General features: G+C 47.9%; 1 protein-coding gene across 2 annotated transcripts; it reads left to right on the forward strand.

Moving 5' to 3' along the window:
- Positions 1–12,943: 12,943 nt before the first annotated feature.
- LOC104348045 (histone H2B 5) lies at positions 12,944–17,684 on the forward strand. 2 transcript variants are annotated; one of them, XM_086473810.1, is made up of 2 exons: positions 12,944–12,969; positions 17,294–17,684. In XM_086473810.1, exon 2 carries the CDS (start codon positions 17,304–17,306, stop codon positions 17,682–17,684), a length of 381 nt encoding a protein of 126 aa, XP_086329936.1. In that variant the 5' UTR covers positions 12,944–12,969; positions 17,294–17,303. The 2 variants fall into 2 exon arrangements, with proteins under 2 accessions (XP_086329936.1, XP_086329931.1); XM_086473805.1 differs by lacking the exon at positions 12,944–12,969 and adding an exon at positions 15,451–15,475 and having other exon boundaries at positions 17,290–17,684.
- The last annotated feature ends 2,849 nt before the right edge of the window (positions 17,685–20,533 follow it).

Raw genomic sequence — 20,533 nt, forward strand, 5'->3', positions numbered from 1 at the left:
CCCCAGAGCAGACGCCATACCACGCCAAGGAGCAACACATGTACATTCACGCAGCAGCAGCCTCCCCCGCACCGCTCAGCAGTCACCGCCCGAGACAGGACACACTGAGCAGACCAGGTCTCACTAGTGTCATTGTTAAAAGAGAAAAAAACCCAAACCCACCAGTCTGACACTTTAGCTCAGGTTAGTCCCACCTGCCACTGGCCAAAACCATCTCCAAGAGCTTACCTGCAGAGCTGGAAACATGACATGGCTCATCTTCAATTCAGTCTGGCATCTCAGCCCAAAAACACCTTTATTATGGCAGAAGGATGAGCCAAACATACTTGTGGCCACCATACGAAAAACAGTGAAACATAACTCTGGATTTCAGGGGGTTTTGTACAATTTGGTATCATAACACCATCGACTCATTTCATATTTTATCAGTTTCACAGGTAGTAGCTTAAGTGTCAGCTTCAGAAGAACACAGACTAGGACCAAAAAAAAGCCTTCCCTTTTTGAATAACTAGATATGGCATTTAAAAAAAAAAAAAAAAAAAAGGTTTAAGGCAGCTCACATCTCTAATTCTGAGGGATGAAACTACTTTTCACATGTTAAAAACTACAAGAGGATACCGTCAGGTAACGCCAAGCACAGGCACCTGGGATCCCTACTTTATTAAATATTTCCCCTCCACACACACATCTCAACCACCACTGGAAATGCAATACCCAAGAACTTGTCAATCACTCATTCCACATTCACACAAGCGTAACAGTACCACATCTACTCGATCTAAAACTCTGCAGCTGCAGTAACGAAGCATGACATGAAAACACAACAAAAAGTTGTCATTTTCCCATTTACCCCATACATGCGTTTAAGCCCAGTGATGATCCACAGAAGCACACAGGAGGCCCACGAAATATGTGCAAACCTATCAGACCTTTTCTGAAGGAGTCCAGATTGACAGCTTGGACTGCAAAACAGCCATTTACCCGGCACCAAGGCTCTGCCATCCTGTCAGTGTCCTTGAAAGTAAGCTCTCCAGCAGCATTTCTCCGCTCCTACTCCTCCAACACTCCCGTGCCTCATCGCTCCACATCAAGATGCACCCAGACACTGCAGGCTTTGAGGGATCAGTACATTGCTGGCTACTATTTAATACGGACACGCGGCCCGCCCCTAATTCAGCCAGGCTTAGCCAAAGCTCAAGAAGTAAACACCACAAGAGAAACAACGTTCCCAGGTCTTATTTCCAAATCAGATGTCACCCAGATGCCGCCCCGGCCGCGGGGCGGGAAGAGGTAAAGGAGAGGTGCGCTGCAGCTCCCACTGCTCCCCCCTCGCCAAGGGAGATCCCTGCGAGCAGCCGTAGGGAACACCACCACGATCAAAGCCAAACGCACAGCGGCGTGAAGGCGAGGAGCAGGTCTGGCAGGAGCAGCGCACCAGCAGCCGCCACACGGTTCCCAAAGCCGACAACAACTCGGGAGACCAGCCAGGGCGGGCTGCGCTGGTACGTAGCGATGTGACCTTTACCGGGCTCACCGCCGCCCTGCCTCGCTGCCTTCACTACAGCCCGTGACTCCCGGCTCCGCGTCCCACCCGGGCGGCGGCGGCGATGCCCACCTGTCCCCGCCGCCCAGGACGGCTCCTCCGCGCTGGAGGGGCGCAGAGCTGCTCCCCCGCCCCGGGAGGGGAGCAGTCGGACACTCCAGCGCCCACGGGGACGGTCTCCTGTTTCCCGCAAACGGATGAAGGCCCAGAAAGGCTGAGCCACCGGCTGAGCTCCCCCGTGGCTCCCCCCGCCAGCTCCGGCAGAGCCGAACAAAAGGCGACGGAGGGAATGGGGGCAGCAACCCCCTCCCGGAGGTGCCCGTCCCGGGAGGGCGGCGAGCTCTGCCTTGGCCGGCCCGGCGGGCGGCACCGCGCCCCACACGCAGCCCTGCCCCAGAGTGATGGGCGCATCCGTCCCCCCGCCGCGGGGCCGGCGGGTCCCCGCCGCCGCGGCCCGGGGAGGTCAGCACCGGGCTGCGGGCGGGAAGGCTCGACAAAAGAAATAAAATAAAATTATTATTACTCCCCCCCTCCCGAGAGGCGGCCCGGCAGGGCACTCACCCTGCTCGTAAATCGGAGCAAACTCTCATTCACGCTCCCCGCGGTGCCCAGGCCGCCGGAGCCAGGCGACGCCCCGAGAGCCGCCGGTCGCTGCGCTGCGCTGGGCCGGGCCGGGCCGGGCGCCGCCGGGGCCGGGCGTGCCCGCTCAGCCCCGGACAAAGCGCGGCGCCCCTGCCCGCTGCGGGCGAGGGCGGCAGCAGGTGCCCGTCCGCCGCCGCCGCCGAGGCCGTGCCGAGCGCCCTGCGCAGCCGCCGCCGCCGCCGCCGCAGCGCCCGAGCCGCTCGCCGGGGCCGCGCCGCGCGCCCGCCCCGCCCCCGGCGGCCCCGCGGCGGGAGCCCGCAGAGGCGGGGGCGGGCGGGGCCGGCGGGGCGGCCTATGGGCGGCCCCACGGGCGGTGCGGCCTGCAGGAGCGCGGCGGCGGCGGCGCAGAGCGAGGCGCCCCGCCGGCCGCAGCCCGGCCCCGGGTCCCGCGGTCCGCCCGGCGCGGCGTCCGCAGGCTCTGCGCGGAGCGGCAACGAGCAACCCCCCCAGCCCCGCCGCCGCCGCCGTGCCCGGCGTGCACCTGCCCTGCGCCGCGGCGGCGCCTGGAGCTCGCCTGCGAAGAGGTCGAGACGCCTAGCAGGCAAGATCCTCCATACTGTGCTGGCTGTTGGCGGTGCAGCCCGTGCTGCCCTCTGCCATACGCATCGCACACCGGGGTAGCCCGCAGCGGGGATCGCGCTGTCCGAGTGTGCTGTTCTTACACAGCCTGTACCGTGGCGCTGTGTGCGGGGAGCGGAGGCGTGTGCTGCGGCCGGACCCTCAGCCCAGCAGGATCAGGAGGGCTTCGCCGTGCTGCGGGCTCGACAGATACACAGGCACGGCGGTAGCTTTGCCCGTGCTTCGCTGCAGTCGTTAGGGGTCCGTACCACCGGAGCGAACCGCGCTCCGGTTAGCCGCGGGCTGAAGGCGAAGCCCGTACGCGAGCCTGGGCGAGGCGGCGGCGGGGCTGGGGGCCGCCGTCCGGCCCCGGTACCTGCTGGGGGCCGCGCTGTGGCACCGGCTGCGGCGGGCCGGTGGTGCCCGCGGGCCGGGCTGGCCGGCTGCGGCCTCGGCACGCACACGCTGGGGAAACAGGCCCGCAGGGAAGGAAGGGGACATTCCTCCGCATAGGCACCTCTGTGTCGACACGGCGTACGGGATAATTATTTAGTAAGCCTATAGGGCTGCACAGCATCGCTCCCACACTGTGCGTTGTGTTTTGCACTGCTTGTCGTTAACCCTGGTCTCTTTTTCATAGCTTCAGAACTGGAGGGAGCGTGTGCCGTCAGAAACCCTTTTATTTCTCATTCCTCATGTCCCACCTTCTGGGCTTGGCGAGGCAGGGACTGCCTAACGGAGCGGCTGCCGCGCAGCGTCAGCGGTGTTACGCAATTCTGGAGCGGATTTGGCTGCCTCCGTGCGAGCCTCTAGCGCAGCGGCGGCGAGCCGCGGTCTGCTGCGCGGCCCCCGCCGGCGGGCGAGCCCCTGGAGGGGCTGGCCCTGGCTCCGCGCCTTCGCTCCGGCAGGTTTGTCCGTTTGCAGGGTGGTGACTGACGGCCCGGCCTGCGCTCGCCAGCGGCCTCGTATTTCACGTCATCTTGTGCCCTTTGCATGCCGGCTTTGTAACTCTTTATTTTTTGAGATCCAGAATTTATGAATCAAAAGATGGGGGAGTGGAGCCATGTGGAGGCTGAGTCAGATTGTGAAAAAGGAACGCCAAGCGAGAGTGTGCAATTGCATATCACATTTACAAACACAGTTTCATTCATCTCCATATGTTGCTCCCGTTACTACTAATAAAGCTCTGGTTTCTCAGACTGGTGCTACCCTGGAAACACTGTTTGATCTTCCTGGGGTTTTTACTCTATAGCTCCCATAGTATTTGTGTTACAGTGTGTTATTTTCCCGATTATGTTTTTATTACATTGAACATGTGTTAATAACAAAGAATTTGATCATATGAATGTATTTCCCACACCCTCCTCTTTTGTTCCTGTTATTCAGTGTGCAAAGGAGTGACAGATTATTTACTAGCAACAATTTTTTCCCTCTATACTGGTAAGATTTCCTAATTATAAACACAAAAAAAGCTTTTTTTCCCTGTTTCCTTCCTCATCCTGCTGATGATACCCAACTCCATTACGGTAATTTTGGAGCTGCAGGAAATCTATCTTTATCTAATGAAACATTTCTACAGAAGCCTCTATATGCAAAGGGAGACAGAGAACAAGGTCTGCTCTAGGCATAATGGTGTCTGGGGTTTTCTTCCCTGACAGGGAGGTATAACTGTGGTCTGTACAGTAATTAATTTAATCCAACATTGGGAGAGAAGAAGGAGAAAGAATGATTGTATTGGAAAAAATAAGGGATTTTTTTAAGTTGCAGGTGTAAGATCTAAGTGGCAGTTTCAGTGACCTTCATGATCTCTGGTTTAGATAAAAGGCAGCAACCTAGTACAGTGGTATCATTTGTCTTTTCCTGGCCTCATCCTTTGTTCTCTTCGGGTTTAGCCTGTCACTTCCCAGGGCTTGACTGCCCCTCGTTGGCACAGCAGCGCCTCTCACCCGTGGCTCTCAGAAGTGCTGTTCTGGCAGGTGTTTTTTTTTTCTCCAGCTGCTTATTTCACATCTCTGCTGTGCAAGGTTTTTCTTTCTTCTTATGACACTCCACTTCTGTCTTCTCTGTGTCTTATGCTTCGGTGTTTCTGTCTTGCCAAACATTGTGCTGGTTACTTTACCTTCCCCCTTCTCTTTTTGCTTTTTGTCCACTCATGCCTTTTCTCCCCTTTCCTATACCCTCTCCTTCTTCCATCTTTTTACTTCTTCTCATCTGTCCCAGTATTTATGCCCTGTCCTTCTGTCTCCTTTCTGACATCTCACTTCAGTTCACTGCCTCACTCTACCTTCCTCTTGAGATTTTTTTTCTCCACATGGTTCCTTTGGTCATTGTCCTACTTCCTTTCTCCTGACTTACATTTACACATATATATATGTGTGTGTGTGTACATACATATACATACGTATAACTCCACTCCAGATCTGCCATTCTCCAACAGAAACAAAGAAATGACTCATGCTGACAGTCTGATCCTGTTGCATCCATTGCTTAGCACCTGAAATACGCTGCTCCTGCCCACCCTCAAACACATGTATTGGGTAGACTGAAGAATTAAGTATGTGGGAAATGTTCCTGAATTCAGAAGTGGACTTGAGAAAGCAGTTCGCACAGGCTGCATGGCGAACAGAGCAGTTATTGTGCTCCCACTGACCGTACCAGAGCAGGATTGTAAGCCCCCTGAACCCAAGGAACTGATGCTATTTTCTTCACATTTCTACATTTCTGGTTTTTCTAATGAAAAGTCTATGATTTTTAGATAAGGGACACCGTCATCTGTTTGAATTATTCCTTGAATCCTGGACTGATCCAAAATAAGACCCCAGAAAATGCTTTTCTTTTTTGCCAGTTGTGTTGGTTTCTATATTAGTTAAGCCACTTTTGTGCAGCAATTGGGAGAGTAATGCTTTTCTCCTCATCAGAGCTAAGCTTTGCCTCTGAAAAGGGCTCTGTGTGGGGCAAGACTGGGATCTCAGCTCGTCAGCTTCCCTTTTTTTCTGAGACCAGAGGGAGAGGAGAGAGCTGTGACTGTAGGATCATATGCACTGGGTGGGAGTTGGAAGAACAGATGCATAACCCAAAAATGTGACATTAACCTCAGGGGGTGGGGGTGGAGTTGTTTAATAATATTTCCCCTTGACTATCACTGACTACAAACAGCATCATTTGGGATCGAGGGCAAATGTTAGATTTTGCTGTTTAAATAAGACTCTTAGTTTAAAAAAATCTGATTTAATAATTAAACTTTTTTTTTTTTGTCTTTCAAAATGCATACTACTAACTGGCTAAACAGCTCCATCCCACAGATTCCACCTCCACTTTCTGGCAGCTTACCTGACTCATAAAGAGAGTGGGGGATTTTATATGCCACCTACATCAACTCAACATTTTCCTTTGTGGTGAGAGTTAATCACCACCCTTGTCATATTATTTCACCGTCCCTCTTGAAAATATGACCTGTCAGGGGGGATTGTTTATCTTTCAAACCAGCCTTAAAACTTCTTATAGAATAGTTGTGGGTTTTTTCTGAATTTAGTGAAAATACACAGGTGGTCCATTGCAATAAGGTTTTCTGTGTTACTTGTTAAAAACTAGCATTTACCCCAGGATCAGGGAAGAGAGAGTTTCCGTTTGCAAAGGACTCCTCTCTGACATGAGATGTGTCACCTGGAGAGTTGAGATGCATCAGCTGAAGGTAGAGGACCATCTCCCAGGTAATCATTGCAGGAGATGTGCTCTGAGGAAGAAACTGTGTGGATGATCAAGGATTTAAGAGGGCAAAGTTTTGTCAGCAGAGGCAACGTTTATATTAGACTAACAGTCAGAGTCAGGAAAAATGGACGTGCTTTTGGGCACATAAAATCTCTGCTTATAACCTGTTTGTATAACCTATGGGAGCCTGTCTTTTGTGAGGAGAGAGGTTGTATGTAGTAGATGGATATTTGTCAAGCAGAAAATACTACACAAAAGAAGACAGTAAGGTAGGAATGAGAACAAAACACAAAGGTGGCAATACAATAAATGCAGTGTGCGCAGGAGGCGGTGGAAGAAGGGGCAAGAGGAACTGAAAGTACACCTCCAGGAAAGTTACTGGGAGTTACAAAGAGGCAGAAAAGCGGGCGACATTTTTGCAGAATACATTCTTGACATGAGGTACAGGGAGGGCAGAGAGGAACAGCTGAGACCAGTCTGGAGCTCAGCACTTAAGGAGAAATCTTAGTATGAAGGAGGGCCAGGGAGAGCATTTGGTAAGAGTCTCCTCATTTTTCTCTCACAAGGGCAGGCAGAATTAATAAATGGGAAGGAAAGGGGAAAACAAAAAGAACTGAACTGTTGACAAGTGTGGATGAAGGAAGGGTAGGGAAGCTGCTGCCATGTTGACAGAAAGGTCCTCTGGGGGACCTGTAAAGTGACTGAGTAGCAAGTGGGGTACTGCAAGACAGGAGGCAGGGAGCATCCCATCAGGAACGAGCTGTCTGACCGTACCCTATATAAATATGGATTATTTCCATTCTTGATGTGTATAAGCCTTAAAATGCATTGCAGACACAGCAGCTCTGCCCTGAAGATAAGGATGCTGCAGCTGGCTTACCCTTCCTGTCACACCTTCTTTCTCCCACACCAGAATTGATCCCATAGACTCTCTGCTGCTGCACTGTGGGTCCTCAGCCCAGCTCCAGTCGTCCTTCTTATTGATCACACCTGCCTGATAACTGGGGCACAACTCAAGATAAGGACTCAGGAGTCACCCACAAAGATGTGCTTCTTGAAGCAAAGGCACTAATGAGCTCTGCAGAGGGTGTGTGCTGAGAGAGGCAGCAGGGAGGAAGAAGAGCAAAGGGTGAGCGCTTCATCTGAGGAGGAAACAGGTTGGGAGGCCGTAGCAATGGGGAAACTAAAGGTGTGGAAGCCTCAGGAGGAAAGTGAATGTAGGAAGATGGAGCCGCAGACGGTTAAAAATAAGAGTACAGTACAGACAATGTGGCACTCTGCTGGCATTTTAAACCTGCTGCCTTTGAAAACGCTTCTGTGTTGAAAAGTGAGCCTTACATTTAATTGTTCCAATTGCTACTGATCAGCCAGGACCCCTGGCATTTTGTCCAGCAACCCCCATTTTCTTCACTGCTGGTCTAGTGGTTACAACCAAGTCTTCAGCAGAGAGCTCTTTGCACCCTTATCCTTGCCTGATGTAAATATTGATGTATCCCTAATTATGCTTTGGTTTCTCTGGAAGGGAGATGGCCTTTTTTAGCTTGTGTCAGTATAGTGACTACCACGCTAAGTCCATGTGATAGTGATGCTATCACAAATTAGAGGTAGATTAAAACACCATTCACAGGTAGTTTGTGTGATGTGGAGTTTGGGCATGGGGCATGGTCTAACCTGGCCTGAAAGCCTTTTTTTTTTTTTTTTTTTTTTTCAATATTCCTGGAGAACTGCAAGCTTTTCAACCCCATGGCTGTTCAAAGAAATGTGGACAAATATCACATGTTGGACAGGACCAAAGTGGTGGCAAACCTGCAGGGGCTTTGAACCTCCTGGGACTTGTAATGGGTGTGAGAAAAGAAGGAAGGAACGATAAAGAAAAGAGAAGTGCGAAGTGAAAGACCTCTGTGCATGTTGATAACAATTCTTCAGTTGCAGAGCAACATAGAACAGAAAGACATTGTCTGGTTGATGTAGAGCTATTGTTGTCTATGAAACCCTTCTGTGCTTCTTACTGATAAATAAGATTTCTTGTTATTGCTGGAGTCATATCCTAGAAATCTCATTTAAAAAAAAAAAAAAAATCAGGTCTTGTCTATGGAAGGTATGGGGTTTTCCATCTTTCTCCCCTCCTCTGTGGCCCTCATCCTCCCACTTTCAAGTAAGGATGTAAGTGAGGTTCCTTCTCATCTCCAGCATAAATTTATCCATGAACATTTAATTGACAGTTCTTGTGCCAGAGTTTACTTTTACCTGCAATAACTCTTGTGTCCTTAGTGTTCAGCCCTGTCTATTTCTGGAGAGTAACTAGCTCCCCTCTTCGGTGGAGCTTTGCCGTGCTGTCCCAGCCGTGCTTTTCTCCTTTCCTTCCATCTAACAGGCTCTCCCTTTTCTGCTTCGTACAGAAGGTGACCTCTAACTCTCAGAGGACTCTCTGCCTGTGGTAATGTGATCTAGTGGCTGCAGCAGAGAAAGGTGTCCGCAGTCCTGGATCATATTCCTGATCCAGTTATTGGATGATGTGAGATTTGGGGAAGGACATTTATCTTTGTTTCCCCACAGGCTCCAGTAATAGTCACACGTCTCCATTTTACAGTAAAATTGCTATTACTATGCCAAATTAATTATTAATACACACATTACAATATTTTCAGTATCCTGTAGCAATGAAATCTGACTCTGTGCCACTCGCTGCCCTTTAGCTTGTGGTGTGGCATGCAGTCCTTTTGGATGTACCTGCGTGATACCCACCACTCCTGCATTTACACTCCGTGTTCCCAGGCACCCATGCTTTACAGCTGTGATAAAGCAGCTTTCACATATTCCTGACTTTTTCATTAATTACATGCTTTCCACTCATCTTTTTTTTTTATTATTTTAATCATTATCAGGGTTTGCTGAAATGTGAGTAACGGAACTGGGGAAGGATGATTGAAGTTAGAGACTCTCATTCGGAAGGAATGTTGGTCATGATTGATTGCGGCTGCACATATCATGCCCTCGCCTGATTTTTCTCTGTCTAGGGGGACAGTTGGTGATACTGCCCATGTCTGTTGACTATACGTGCATTAGACCCATATACATCGCATGAAGGTTGTTAAAAGTTTTGCTGGGCTTATTTCACCCATGCCATTGAGGATAGCTGGTAATACTTACATTGTGATGTACCCATCACATCACTTTTAAAAGCCTTAATGACCTTGGTCTGATCTTCAGTCTAATTTGGAAACATAGCTTTCCACTCTGGTATGGTTTTATATCCATACATATTATTCCCAGTCAACGTGGTGTGGCCAGGGTAAACAATTTGGGGTGTGATCCCTGCTTTTGTTTCTTTTTGCTACACAGTTTGTAGCACTGGAAAAAGTCGCATTAACCTACTAGAACCTGGGGATGGGGCGTGTGGGAGGAAGAGGTGCCACACATGTGTGCGTTGGTTCCCACATAACTCCTGCCTTAACTCAGAAGTAGCTCTCACCTCCTGGGACTGCTTCTCCCTCTTCCACCCACTCTCCCTTTATGGCCTGCAGGTGTTGGGCTGTAGCTTTTCTAGTATTTTTGGCCATGGCTGAATTAGCACATTTTTAATGGATGCCTTTTTCAGCACCGATGAAAATAGTCTAGAATTTTGATAATTCTCCATTACTCCATAAAATCCATAAAAATAGTTTGCTTAAATGCCATAGCAGTTCTTTAGGCTTATTATCATTACTAGTTTAGAGACCATGGCTCCGTAGAAGGAGTTATTTAGATGTAGCAGACTCAGTGAGCTTATGGTCTTCTGCTTTTCCAGAGAAATTGAATGATGAGGTCAGAGATCAAGTGATTTTCAATTTTTGATATAGCACAGAGCAATTTATTTTGAATCTGCGCTTTTGTTTTTAAATAGCATAGGGTGTCATGGAATAAGTTGATAGAATGTCATGGCGTAAACTGAGCTGCTGTGATGTCTTGCTTGCATCTCCTGGCCAGCAGGATTGTTCCAGGTCAGCTGGAGATCATCTGCCTGTATGTGGTTAGCAGGCTCTGACCTCTCCCTACCTTCAGAGTAACTTTGGTGAGTTATTCTAAGTACAGGAGCTAAACCCTGCACCGAGACACGGAGTTGCTGCTGACAGGTTGACCCCCAGTGGGTCCAGTTGAGGAAAGGATTCCTGGCAGAAGCAGCAAATTCTGATGTCTGTGAAAATTGGAGAGGAAGCTTGTGCTGAAGTTTGTGTTGTGTTAAGGTTTTGACTTATTGATAAGTCCCCAGGAAGGGAATGGGCCTGGTTGTGTTCTCTGTTGGACTGTATTAGTACTGAGGGCTTTCCGAGGATGGCTGCCATAATAGAGGTTTCTCTTAATCCTTGGCACTCTGTGGGAAAGCTGACTGGGGTATAATTGTAGCAGATGCTGGTGCTGGGTGTACTCTTGTAAACATTTAACGGGTATTGATCTATAGAAAACATCAATTCTCCTTTTTGCCTCTGTTAGATCTTGTTGGTCAAGCATGTAGATCAGAGATATTCCAAAGCAGGTAGGTAATGAGTGCTCTTATAAAGAGCAGATGAAAGTCATGCTAAAGCTTTTTTAAGTACTCATTTATTCACAGGAACAAAACCTTGATAAAACATGGAGTCTAATGTTTATAAAGTACTGAGCCTCCTGGATTCCAGTGGAAATCAATGTCAGCTGTTGGTGCTAAGCACCTCTAAACATCGTATTTGTGGTTTCAGAGCCGGACTAAACACCCATTGACTTCAGGCACTCCTTTAATCAGAGTAAGGACAGCAGTAGTTAGCTTCATGACAGTCATTCTTCTTGCAGCACTGTCTCTCTCCCTCTTGCTCTGCTTGACTCATGGATAAGATTTTCTTTAAAAATTCAGTGTATCTTCTCTGATCTAGGATCCTGCTTCTTACTTTGTACATAAGCGTCTTTGATATCCCCACAACGCTGAGAAGTACTTGCAGCTTGGGCAGAAGTAGCACATGAAATTACAGCTGTTGCTGGTGATTAAAAAAAGTGTTTTCCAAAATCATAAGTGGAGATGCAAGAAGAGAAAAGGTTACTGTAGAGAGTATCCTGTACTGAACTCCCAGGCAATGTGCTAACACAAGCAATGGTAAGGATCAGTCAAAGAGGTAGGACACCAGTATATCTCAGTGCTCTGTTCTGCTTGTATTTCTTCTACAGAAATCTGAAGATCACTTTGAACATAGTATATCTATCTGCATCAGGGAGTGAGTTTGTAGAATTAATTTCTTTGTTAAGGAAGAAGGGGCATCTTCAGTTGTAACATATTTTCATGGTCCAATACACAGGCATGAATCTCTTCACTAGGAGAATTGCGTGTGTGTATCCAAGGTTAAAAGTTAACCATTTAAATAATAACTTCACAGGACCAATCATACACAATGCAGCAGAGAATGTGGGTTTAGGATGAGGCCTTGTTATTGATACTGGATTACCTGGGAGACCTGGGATCCCAAAACTGATCTCTGTGCCCCTCTACCATTGGCAGAAATTAGGCATTTCAGACTAGTTTACCTTATTCTAGGAAATTCTCCTTCTCATTACTTCAAAGCAAATAGTACCTCATCATCACACGCTAGACAACATGCCAAGAGAAAAATTCTTTCCAGTCCAAAATATGACTATCAGGTTTTGCACATGAGGCAGCATCACCAGTGTCTCACAGTGACTCATCACACTTCTCATCTGCTTTACTACCTAAGGCAGAGCTTGCTACGAAATAACCATAAAATATCTGCTTGTTTTCTCAGTTGTTACTATTTAATGGCAGCTGTTGGATGAGCAATTTCTTGTTTACTAACTTCCAGGTAGATGGCCGTACATAATAAAAGGGAGGGGGTTTGCAGAAATACACTGTTCCAAAAACAGTCATTTGCTGACATCTGCTAATTTGTAAACTGTATTTACCATATCTGCTGCCTGTGCTCTTACAAGCATTTCAGAGCAGATGAAGCCATTAGAAAGCCTTTTCCTCTCCGTGGAAACATTCCCTAATTTGTTACCCTTCTTTGTGTTTCAGAGAGAGTAAAACAAAAAGCAGCAACAAATTTCACTTTACATTTCTTGACATGTAGGATTAAAGCCAAATTTTCTTTATTTCATACAGCAAGAGAAACTAAGGAAAGAGATGATAATTGGCCAGAACTAACATAATATTAAAATATTTATGTTAATTCTGGCCAATCTGGCCCATAAATTCCTATTTAAGGGGCAGAATAAATGGCAAGTGCCTGTTGGCTCCAGCAAGGACTAAAATAGATTATCAGAAGATTAGCAAATATCAGAATATCAGATGTCCAAAAGATGAGAGCTTTTCCTACAAATGCTTAATTTTTCACCAAAACCTCCTAAGAACAAAGGGCTGATTCTAGAAATGTAACTTTTGTGGTTGATTAGGAAATTACAGCAAGGGAGCAGCCTGGTGAGCATAGGGATTTACAGTGGATGCCACAGAGCTTATCACAGCAAGGACAGCTTTTAATAGGAGAAAGAAGGAAAACATCCAAGTGCTGCTCCCACCCCTGCGTGAGGGGAGGTCCAAAAGGCTGGCTAATAGTCCACCCATGGTCACCTGTGCATACCACTGGCACCAACTTGGCGCTGATCCTACAGACCCAGCACAAGGCCAAAAATGAACAAAAAATGCTGCGGGAGCTTCCCTGCCTGTCTGTCTCTCTCCAGTATATCAGGCCTGGGGAAAACAAAGACAGCATCAGGCTTCACGTGGGATTTCTCAGCAGGGCTCCTCTCCCATCTCAGATCTGAGAGACTGCAGTGATTTCTAGCTTTGACTGTGTTTTCAGTTCATTTTCCTTTTAATGATGCTGAAGAAAGGGGTGTCAACACAAAGGAAGATGTATCTGTCACTCCACTCTGGCTTCTAGCAGCAGGCAGGCTGCTGCTTGGAGCTGGCTAGTAAAAATACCGTGGTTGGTTTTGTTGTTGGTTTTCCGAGGAAAGAAGAAAATGCCAGCGCTGGTAACTGATTGACTCAGAGCATACAAAGCCATAAAGAAAAAAATGTGCCCAAAGATTTTCCTCAAAAACTTGAAACCTTCCAAATGCTACCGTGATGCTTCAGAGTGCCTCTTCTTGCATGGCCATACCCTGTATCCCAGAGACCTCAGTGGCTTGGACTTGGAGACAAGCACCATCTCCCCTCCTTAGGTGTCCTTGTGGGAGTCTACGGCTGCAGTATCCCATGGGAGGTGTCCATCGGGGGAACACAGCTCATAAAGAATGTTCTAGGCAAGAGGTACTCAGCTTCAGTCTCCAAGAGTCACAGAATGGCTGAGGCTGAAGGTGTCTCTGGAGAATCACAGAATGTTAGGGGTTGGAAGGGACCTCAAAAGATCATCTAGTCCAACCCGCCTGCCAGAGCAGGACCACCTAGAGTAGATCACACAGGAACGCATCCAGGCAGGTTTTGAATATCTCCAGAGAAGGAGACTCCGCAACCTCTCTGGCAGCCTGTTCCAGTGCTCTGTCACCCTCACAGTGAAAAAGTTTTTCCTTACGCTAATGTGGAACCTCCTGTGCTCCAGCTTGCACCCGTTGCCCCTTGACCTGTCATTGGACATCACCAAGAAGAGCCCAGCTCCATCCTCCTGACACTCACCCTTTACGTATTTATAAACATTGATGAGGTCACCCCTCAGTCTCCTCTTCCCCAAGCTAAAGAGACCAAGCTCCCTCAGCCTTTCATCAGAAGGGAGATGTTCCACCCCCTTAATCATCTTTGTGGCGCTGCACTGGACTCTTTCAAGGAGTTCCCTGTCCTTCGTGAACTGAGGGGCCCAGAACTGGACACAATATTCCAGATGCGGTCTCACCAGGGCAGAGGAGAGGGGAGGACAACCTCCCTTGACCTACATCTAGTCCAGCCCATGCTCAGAGCAGGGTCGACTGCTCTGGGTTGCTCAGAGCCACATCCAGTGGGATTTTGAGTATGTCCAAGGATGGAGACCCTACAACCTTTCTCAGCAACCTGTGCCAGTGCTTGGTCACTCTCACAGTAGAGAAATCAGTCATGATGGCAACACTTCCAAATACAAAAACTAAAAAAGGTTTTCTTTTTTCTTTTTTCTTTTTTTTTTTTTTTAAGGAAAGAAGAAAGAAATGCAACTATTTTCATAAAAAGAAACCACTGGATTTTTTAGAGGTCACCTAGTTTTTGCTTGCCAAACTCTCCACATGGATGCTTTGGGAATAATCCTGCTGCTTTGATCTTCGTACCAGAGCAGCACCTGCCTGTGGATTGCATTGCACTGTTGACAGAAGGGTTGGTGATACTGTCGACCATTATTAACATTATTTATTTAGCACCTGGCAAACGCAATCAGGCTTTTTGTGCTAGGCACTGCCCAAACAAACTGAAAGAAAGACAGCCTGTTTCCACAGAAGGTGTTATTTACCTGTTAAACAGTAGACTGAAATGAAATGGGTGGAGGCAAGCAAGGACACCGAAGGTTTTGTGCTAATCTCTGAACTTTAACATCGTTGCTTCCCATGCAGGTGTACATGGGAGAAGAGTGAGATCCTGGCCGCGCTACCCAAGGGTGTTAGCCAGTCAAATGGACAGAGATGTCCTGTAGATGTGACCTGTTCTGGAGATGTACAAGATCACTCTGATGCCTATTGGACACTATATTCATTTTTTAAAAGCTGTGGTACAAGTGCACTTAACAATACATATTTTAGAAGGACACACTTTTTTTAAAGCCCGAGAAAATAGAAATTTACATTCTTCAGTTGTGGTGTTTTTCAGTCAAGAAATTAGCTCAAGAGAAAAAGAAGCAAGTCCATAACTATTTATTCTCTTGGAAGAATGCCTTTCCATTGAAAAGACATATTTTCAAGTCTGCAAACAAGAGCAGTGGCGGATTTCTTTCCCTGATATTGCTTCACAAGTAGAGGAAGGAAGAAAATTTGTGGTTTCGCCAGAAGAAGAAAATGTGGTGTTTAAGGGGGCAGGTTTCAAAGTTTTGAAGGGTGCCCAGGACCTTCAGGGCAGTCCAGCACTCACCCTTCCAAATGCCGCCACTGAGAATACCTGGGAAAATTAAGAAAGAGGATGAAGTGGCAGAGTCAAGCACATGGCACATGAAAATCATGTCCTTGGGGTTTTTTAAAGAAAAGGTGAGAAATTCATCTAGGAGATCATGCCTGGGTACCCAATCCTCAAATCAAAGTGTGGAGCTCTGGAGGCTCCTTCCAGCTGCACATTTCTGGCATTTCTGTGACGGTGTTTATACATATGCTCCAACTGAGCATTTTGCCGTGCCAAGTCTAGGAGTCCACTTTGGTCAGAACCATCCTGCGTGTCTCTGGGCATGGTCTTTGTCCACAGCTTTCCACCTAGCTCAGCTCACTTGGCCATGAAGCTTTGCAAGGGGGTGAGTTCACCTGAAGGAGAACTACTCTCGCAATGTGCCCATCTTCTTCCTTTTTCTATGAAACTGCTTTTCCTTTAACTTCAAAGAGTTGGTGCAGGCACTGTTTAGGTCCCTCTCTGATGCTCCGTGTGTGCAGACCATATGTGACATCCCAGCTTTCTCTTTGCTGTTTACTTCTAGCCATTTTCCCATGTGCCATCTGCCCTGAAGCTCTTTTTTCTCTTCTAGTCTCTCTTGGCCAGCAAACTGTAATTCCTAGATCATCTTCAAAAGAGGCACAGAGTGGTAAAAGCCCAAGCCCTGGGGTGATGCTGGAAGCTGATCCTGCAGCAAAGCCTGGAGAAGCCTTGGCTTTCAAGGGAGCACTCAAAGTGTCCTCTGAAACACAAAACTGTTTACCAGGTTACAGCACAGTTATCCCCTTGACCCGCGTAGTAAAGCACATGTAAATTTGTAGTGTAGGGGAGGCACCCAGTTTTATGACGGGTTTACATACTGTCTTTTTGTTACCACGCTTCTGGATGACAGCAGTCGGCTGCAGGTCAGGGATTTGCAGGTTGTGGCATAATGAAGAAAAACTCAGAGAGAGGATCAGGCGTCTTTGATGTAAACTGGCCAGCGGAGGCTCGGTCTCTCAAAAGCAGAAAGCACCAAATAGCAAAAAACAATTTCAGTCTGTGTAGCTTCTGTCTGCCAACATGTAGCCCAAAAGCACTTTGAGTTTTTCCTCATATCCACGTTCCTGTTTCTCTGCCAGGTGATTCCTGCTACCACCTCTGAGCTTTTCTGCTCTCTGGTATTTTTCCTAGCTAACATGAACACTGAGAGATTCCCGTAGCTCAGCTAGCTAACTTAAAACTGTATGATTTTTATATTCCACTGGAATACATGACATAAAACAGTAGCCACATAAATGCAAGCACCCTCAAAATAATCTTTTACCTACATGCAGAGAAAAAAGAGGCTATTGGAGATTGTAATGACCATATAAAATAATTTTGACCAGTCCCATATAAGGATGGCTTCAGTGATACCTTGCAACGATCTCCAGCCCATTCCAGCAAAATTTAATTTAATCCATGCTGCACTTACTGTTTTCTTTGGAACGGCAGTGTTCTTCTCAGAAATATGTTCACCCTCCAGCCCATATTTACTAAGCAGATGCCAACTAGGCCTGGGTTCAGCAATGTTTACAATGCTGATATTATAGGGACTTAAACAGGAAATGGCAAAAAAAACGTACACAAACCAGAGCAGTTCTTGCTGGCAGATCAAAAATGCTTGCACGAGGTTGTGGGGTGTTTGTCTCAGATTCAGAGGTGTTGCTTGTCTCCAACTCAGACTCTCATCTTTCAGTAAAGCTATACTGTAGAAAAACAAAAAATAATTTTATTTTTTGGTGTTGTTTCCATGCAGCTCCAAGACCCAGAGAAAGAGCTCTCAGGATGCCAGAACCAGCAAAGTCCACCTCTGCCCCCAAAAAGGGCTCCAAGAAAGCCGTGACAAAGACCCAGAAGAAGGGCGATAAGAAGCGGCACAAGAGCAGGAAAGAGAGCTACTCCATCTACGTCTACAAGGTGCTGAAGCAGGTCCACCCCGACACCGGCATCTCCTCCAAGGCCATGGGCATCATGAACTCCTTCGTCAATGACATCTTTGAGCGCATTGCTGGAGAAGCCTCCCGCCTGGCACATTACAACAAGCGCTCCACCATCACCTCCCGGGAGATTCAGACAGCCGTGCGCCTGCTGCTCCCTGGAGAGCTGGCCAAGCACGCTGTCTCAGAGGGCACCAAGGCCGTCACCAAGTACACGAGCTCCAAGTAGCTGGACATCACCTCTTCAATGGGACCATCAAGCACCGGACCCTCCGCGCAAGCACAGGTAGGCAGCCACAGTCTGGGTAAACATCACAGCTATTATCCACAGCAACTTACAGCCTTGGGATGGGCATGAGAAGCTGCCTGGTGGAAGAGGAGATGATGATCTGGATGTCGGCTGATTTTCATAGTCTGTTTGGGACATGCAGCACGTTCGGCGAGGCTGGTGGAGGAGGCTCCTGCTTTCACATCTCATCCGAAGGACTGACCGACTGTAGTATATCCAAACTCTCCTCTGTGCTTGGCAAACATGCATGTTTGGCGCTGGCGGGGGAGACTGGCAGCAGCAACACAGAGACACTGTCTCTGAAGTCTTCCTGTTTGGCTGCTTTCTCACAGTCATCCAAGACAGGCACTGAGGAGTCAGCGCTGGTGTCCTCTTCCTTGTAGCACCTGTCCTGGTGTACAGTGGCACAGCCCACCCTGTGCTGGCAGAAGTGGCATTGACAGCTACCAGGCACGGGCTGTAGAATAAAATCCATATTGATTCAACAGCTATCCGTGCTTGACAGCTTGTTTTAAAGAGCAAGCCTGGCAGGCAGGCAGATGCCTGGGATGATACCCAGCACTATTCTTCCTCATCACTCCCGATGGATGAGCCATCCAGCAGGCTGAGGGTGCTGACGCTGGAGCTGCCCACTGCCTCCCTCCTTGTGCCGAGGCGGACGGACAAGGGGGGATGTTGGGGCTGGGTCACTACCTTCCCCAGCTGCTGCTTTGCCTGCTTTAGGACTTACTTTGGTGTGCAAGACATTGCTAATTGTGCTTCTTTTCAGAGACTTTTCCTGCCTCAATGCTACCTGGGCACTTTCTTCTGCCATAAGCGTGAGTGAGATGGGGTGGTGCCAATGGGGTCCCCTCTCCTGCGAGTGCTAGGGTGGTGCAGGGCAAAGAGCACAGAGGTGTCGGGAGAGGACCAAGGATTTGGGAAGGCATCTGGAGTGGGAGGAGAGGTGGTTAATGTAGTCTAGGGGAGAGGTAGAGATCGCTGCAGGCAGCTCACCTGGCGCTGCCTTCCCTGCGTCATTCACCGGTTAGAAAGCAAAAGCAAAAACTGGGCCTTGGTGGATGTATTGGAACACTTACGTGCATCCCAGTGATATTTTAAAGATTATATAATTTTAAACTACTTCAGATACTCCCCCATGTCTTTTCAAAGTCCACAGTAAGGTGAGCAATAATAAAATCCTGATAAAAGCCATAGAGATTTGTGGAGGAACGTCTTGGTTACAGGTTTATCTTGCCCAAACTGCTGGACAGGAGAAAGGCATGTGTAGAACTGGTGTGAAGTTGAAGCTTCCTACTCAAAACACAAAATTAGCCAACATTTTTTAAAAAATATCAAAATGTCTGGTAGGCAGTAGCGCTCAGATGAAAAATATTCATGTCTAAAATAACAACTGCTTTCTGCAGCTTACTCTGTAAATAAAAAGGCCAGCAAAGACAGAGGATTCAGAACTAAGTGCAGGTTCTTCCCCAACTCCCAAGACCTTGCTTTTAATTGAAAGGTAAATTCATACCCAAAAATAGCAACCTTGCGGTACATCTCTCACTTTCCCCTATGTTTATCTCTATCCTGTTTCTTTACACTTTGAGAGTGATGGGAACCCTTGACAAATTTATGTTGCTTTTGGAGCTGTAGGACTCTGCAGCTTCAGAAAATTCAATTATTTCTTCCTTTTATAACGGTGTTGCAGTCATTTTCCAGTTGGTTTGAGGAAAGGACTGTATAGACCTGCTCGACCAAGAGCGCATCAGAAACCCAAGAGCAGTGGTGGGTCTCATGCGGGCTCTGTGCAAGAGCAAAGGTCAAGTTGCTTATGGGCTGCTCCTATCTGCCTGCTTTGGGTTTGAACACCCCACACCTGAAAAGGGGCTTTCTTCCCACGCTTTGCTTGGTGAAAGCACATAGCCATGTTTCATGCCCTAATGCCAGCAGGAATCCTTAGCGATATCTTTCAGAGAAAAAGCTGGCTCCCCACAGCAAGTGGCTCCCAGCAGCAGTACCTGTGTTTGGTAGTGTTGGTGACCTGGACCACTTGGCCAGGACTCTTTAAAGGTGACAGCTTACCACTTCTTTTTGTTTTCCTATCGAAGAGTCAAAATCAGATACCAAAGATGAAAATGTACCTGCAGTAGGCCTACAGCCACAGTCCTTGGCCCCTGTCCCACCAGAAGGCAGACAGTAGATGATGCAAAAGGGGAATATAGGGAGTGGAGAGCTGGCTGGCAATGCTGGACCACTCTCCTCCCATCCCTATGAGCTGTAGGTCAGAATTCATCCCCTTGGGGAGTCCTCTTGAAGGTAGCAATTCAGGGTGGAATAAATCCACTCCAGTCCAAGCGGTGTGTGCGAGCCAGGGCACACATCTCCCAGGATTACCCAGCGCAGCCTCTAAATCCTCACACTTTCGAGCAGAGCAGAGTCCTGCTCCAGTCTCCACAGGCAGCAAGAAGTCAGGAAAATAAAATGAGGTGTTGTCCTTCCAGGGTCTCCTGGGCAGCTCGGGGAGCCAGGGACAAGGCTGGGCACTCAGACAGAAGCTGCTGGCCTCATACATGTACAGTACTGGTCTTATTTTCTTCTGCCACTATTGCCACTCTCCGTTTTTGGAGATTGCTTCAGAGAGAGGAGAAATGGTGATTTAAGGCTATAAAAATACTTGAAGGCTCAAAGAGGATTTTTATATTGTCTAAAGCTGAGTCTTTAATTATTTTTTTTTAATTTATATTAACTGAGACTGGTCATGTCCATCCATTTACAGTTTAGGCTGTCATTTCACACATCATTTGCTC

This window comes from Leptosomus discolor, chromosome 1, assembly GCF_034619465.1.
Source record: "Leptosomus discolor isolate bLepDis1 chromosome 1, bLepDis1.hap2, whole genome shotgun sequence".
Lineage (NCBI taxonomy): Eukaryota > Metazoa > Chordata > Aves > Leptosomiformes > Leptosomidae > Leptosomus > Leptosomus discolor.

Coding starts and splice junctions, on each gene's coding strand:
- LOC104348045 (XM_086473810.1), top strand. CDS start 17,304: ATGCCAGAACCAGCAAAGTCCACCTCTGCCCCCAAAAAGGGCTCCAAG.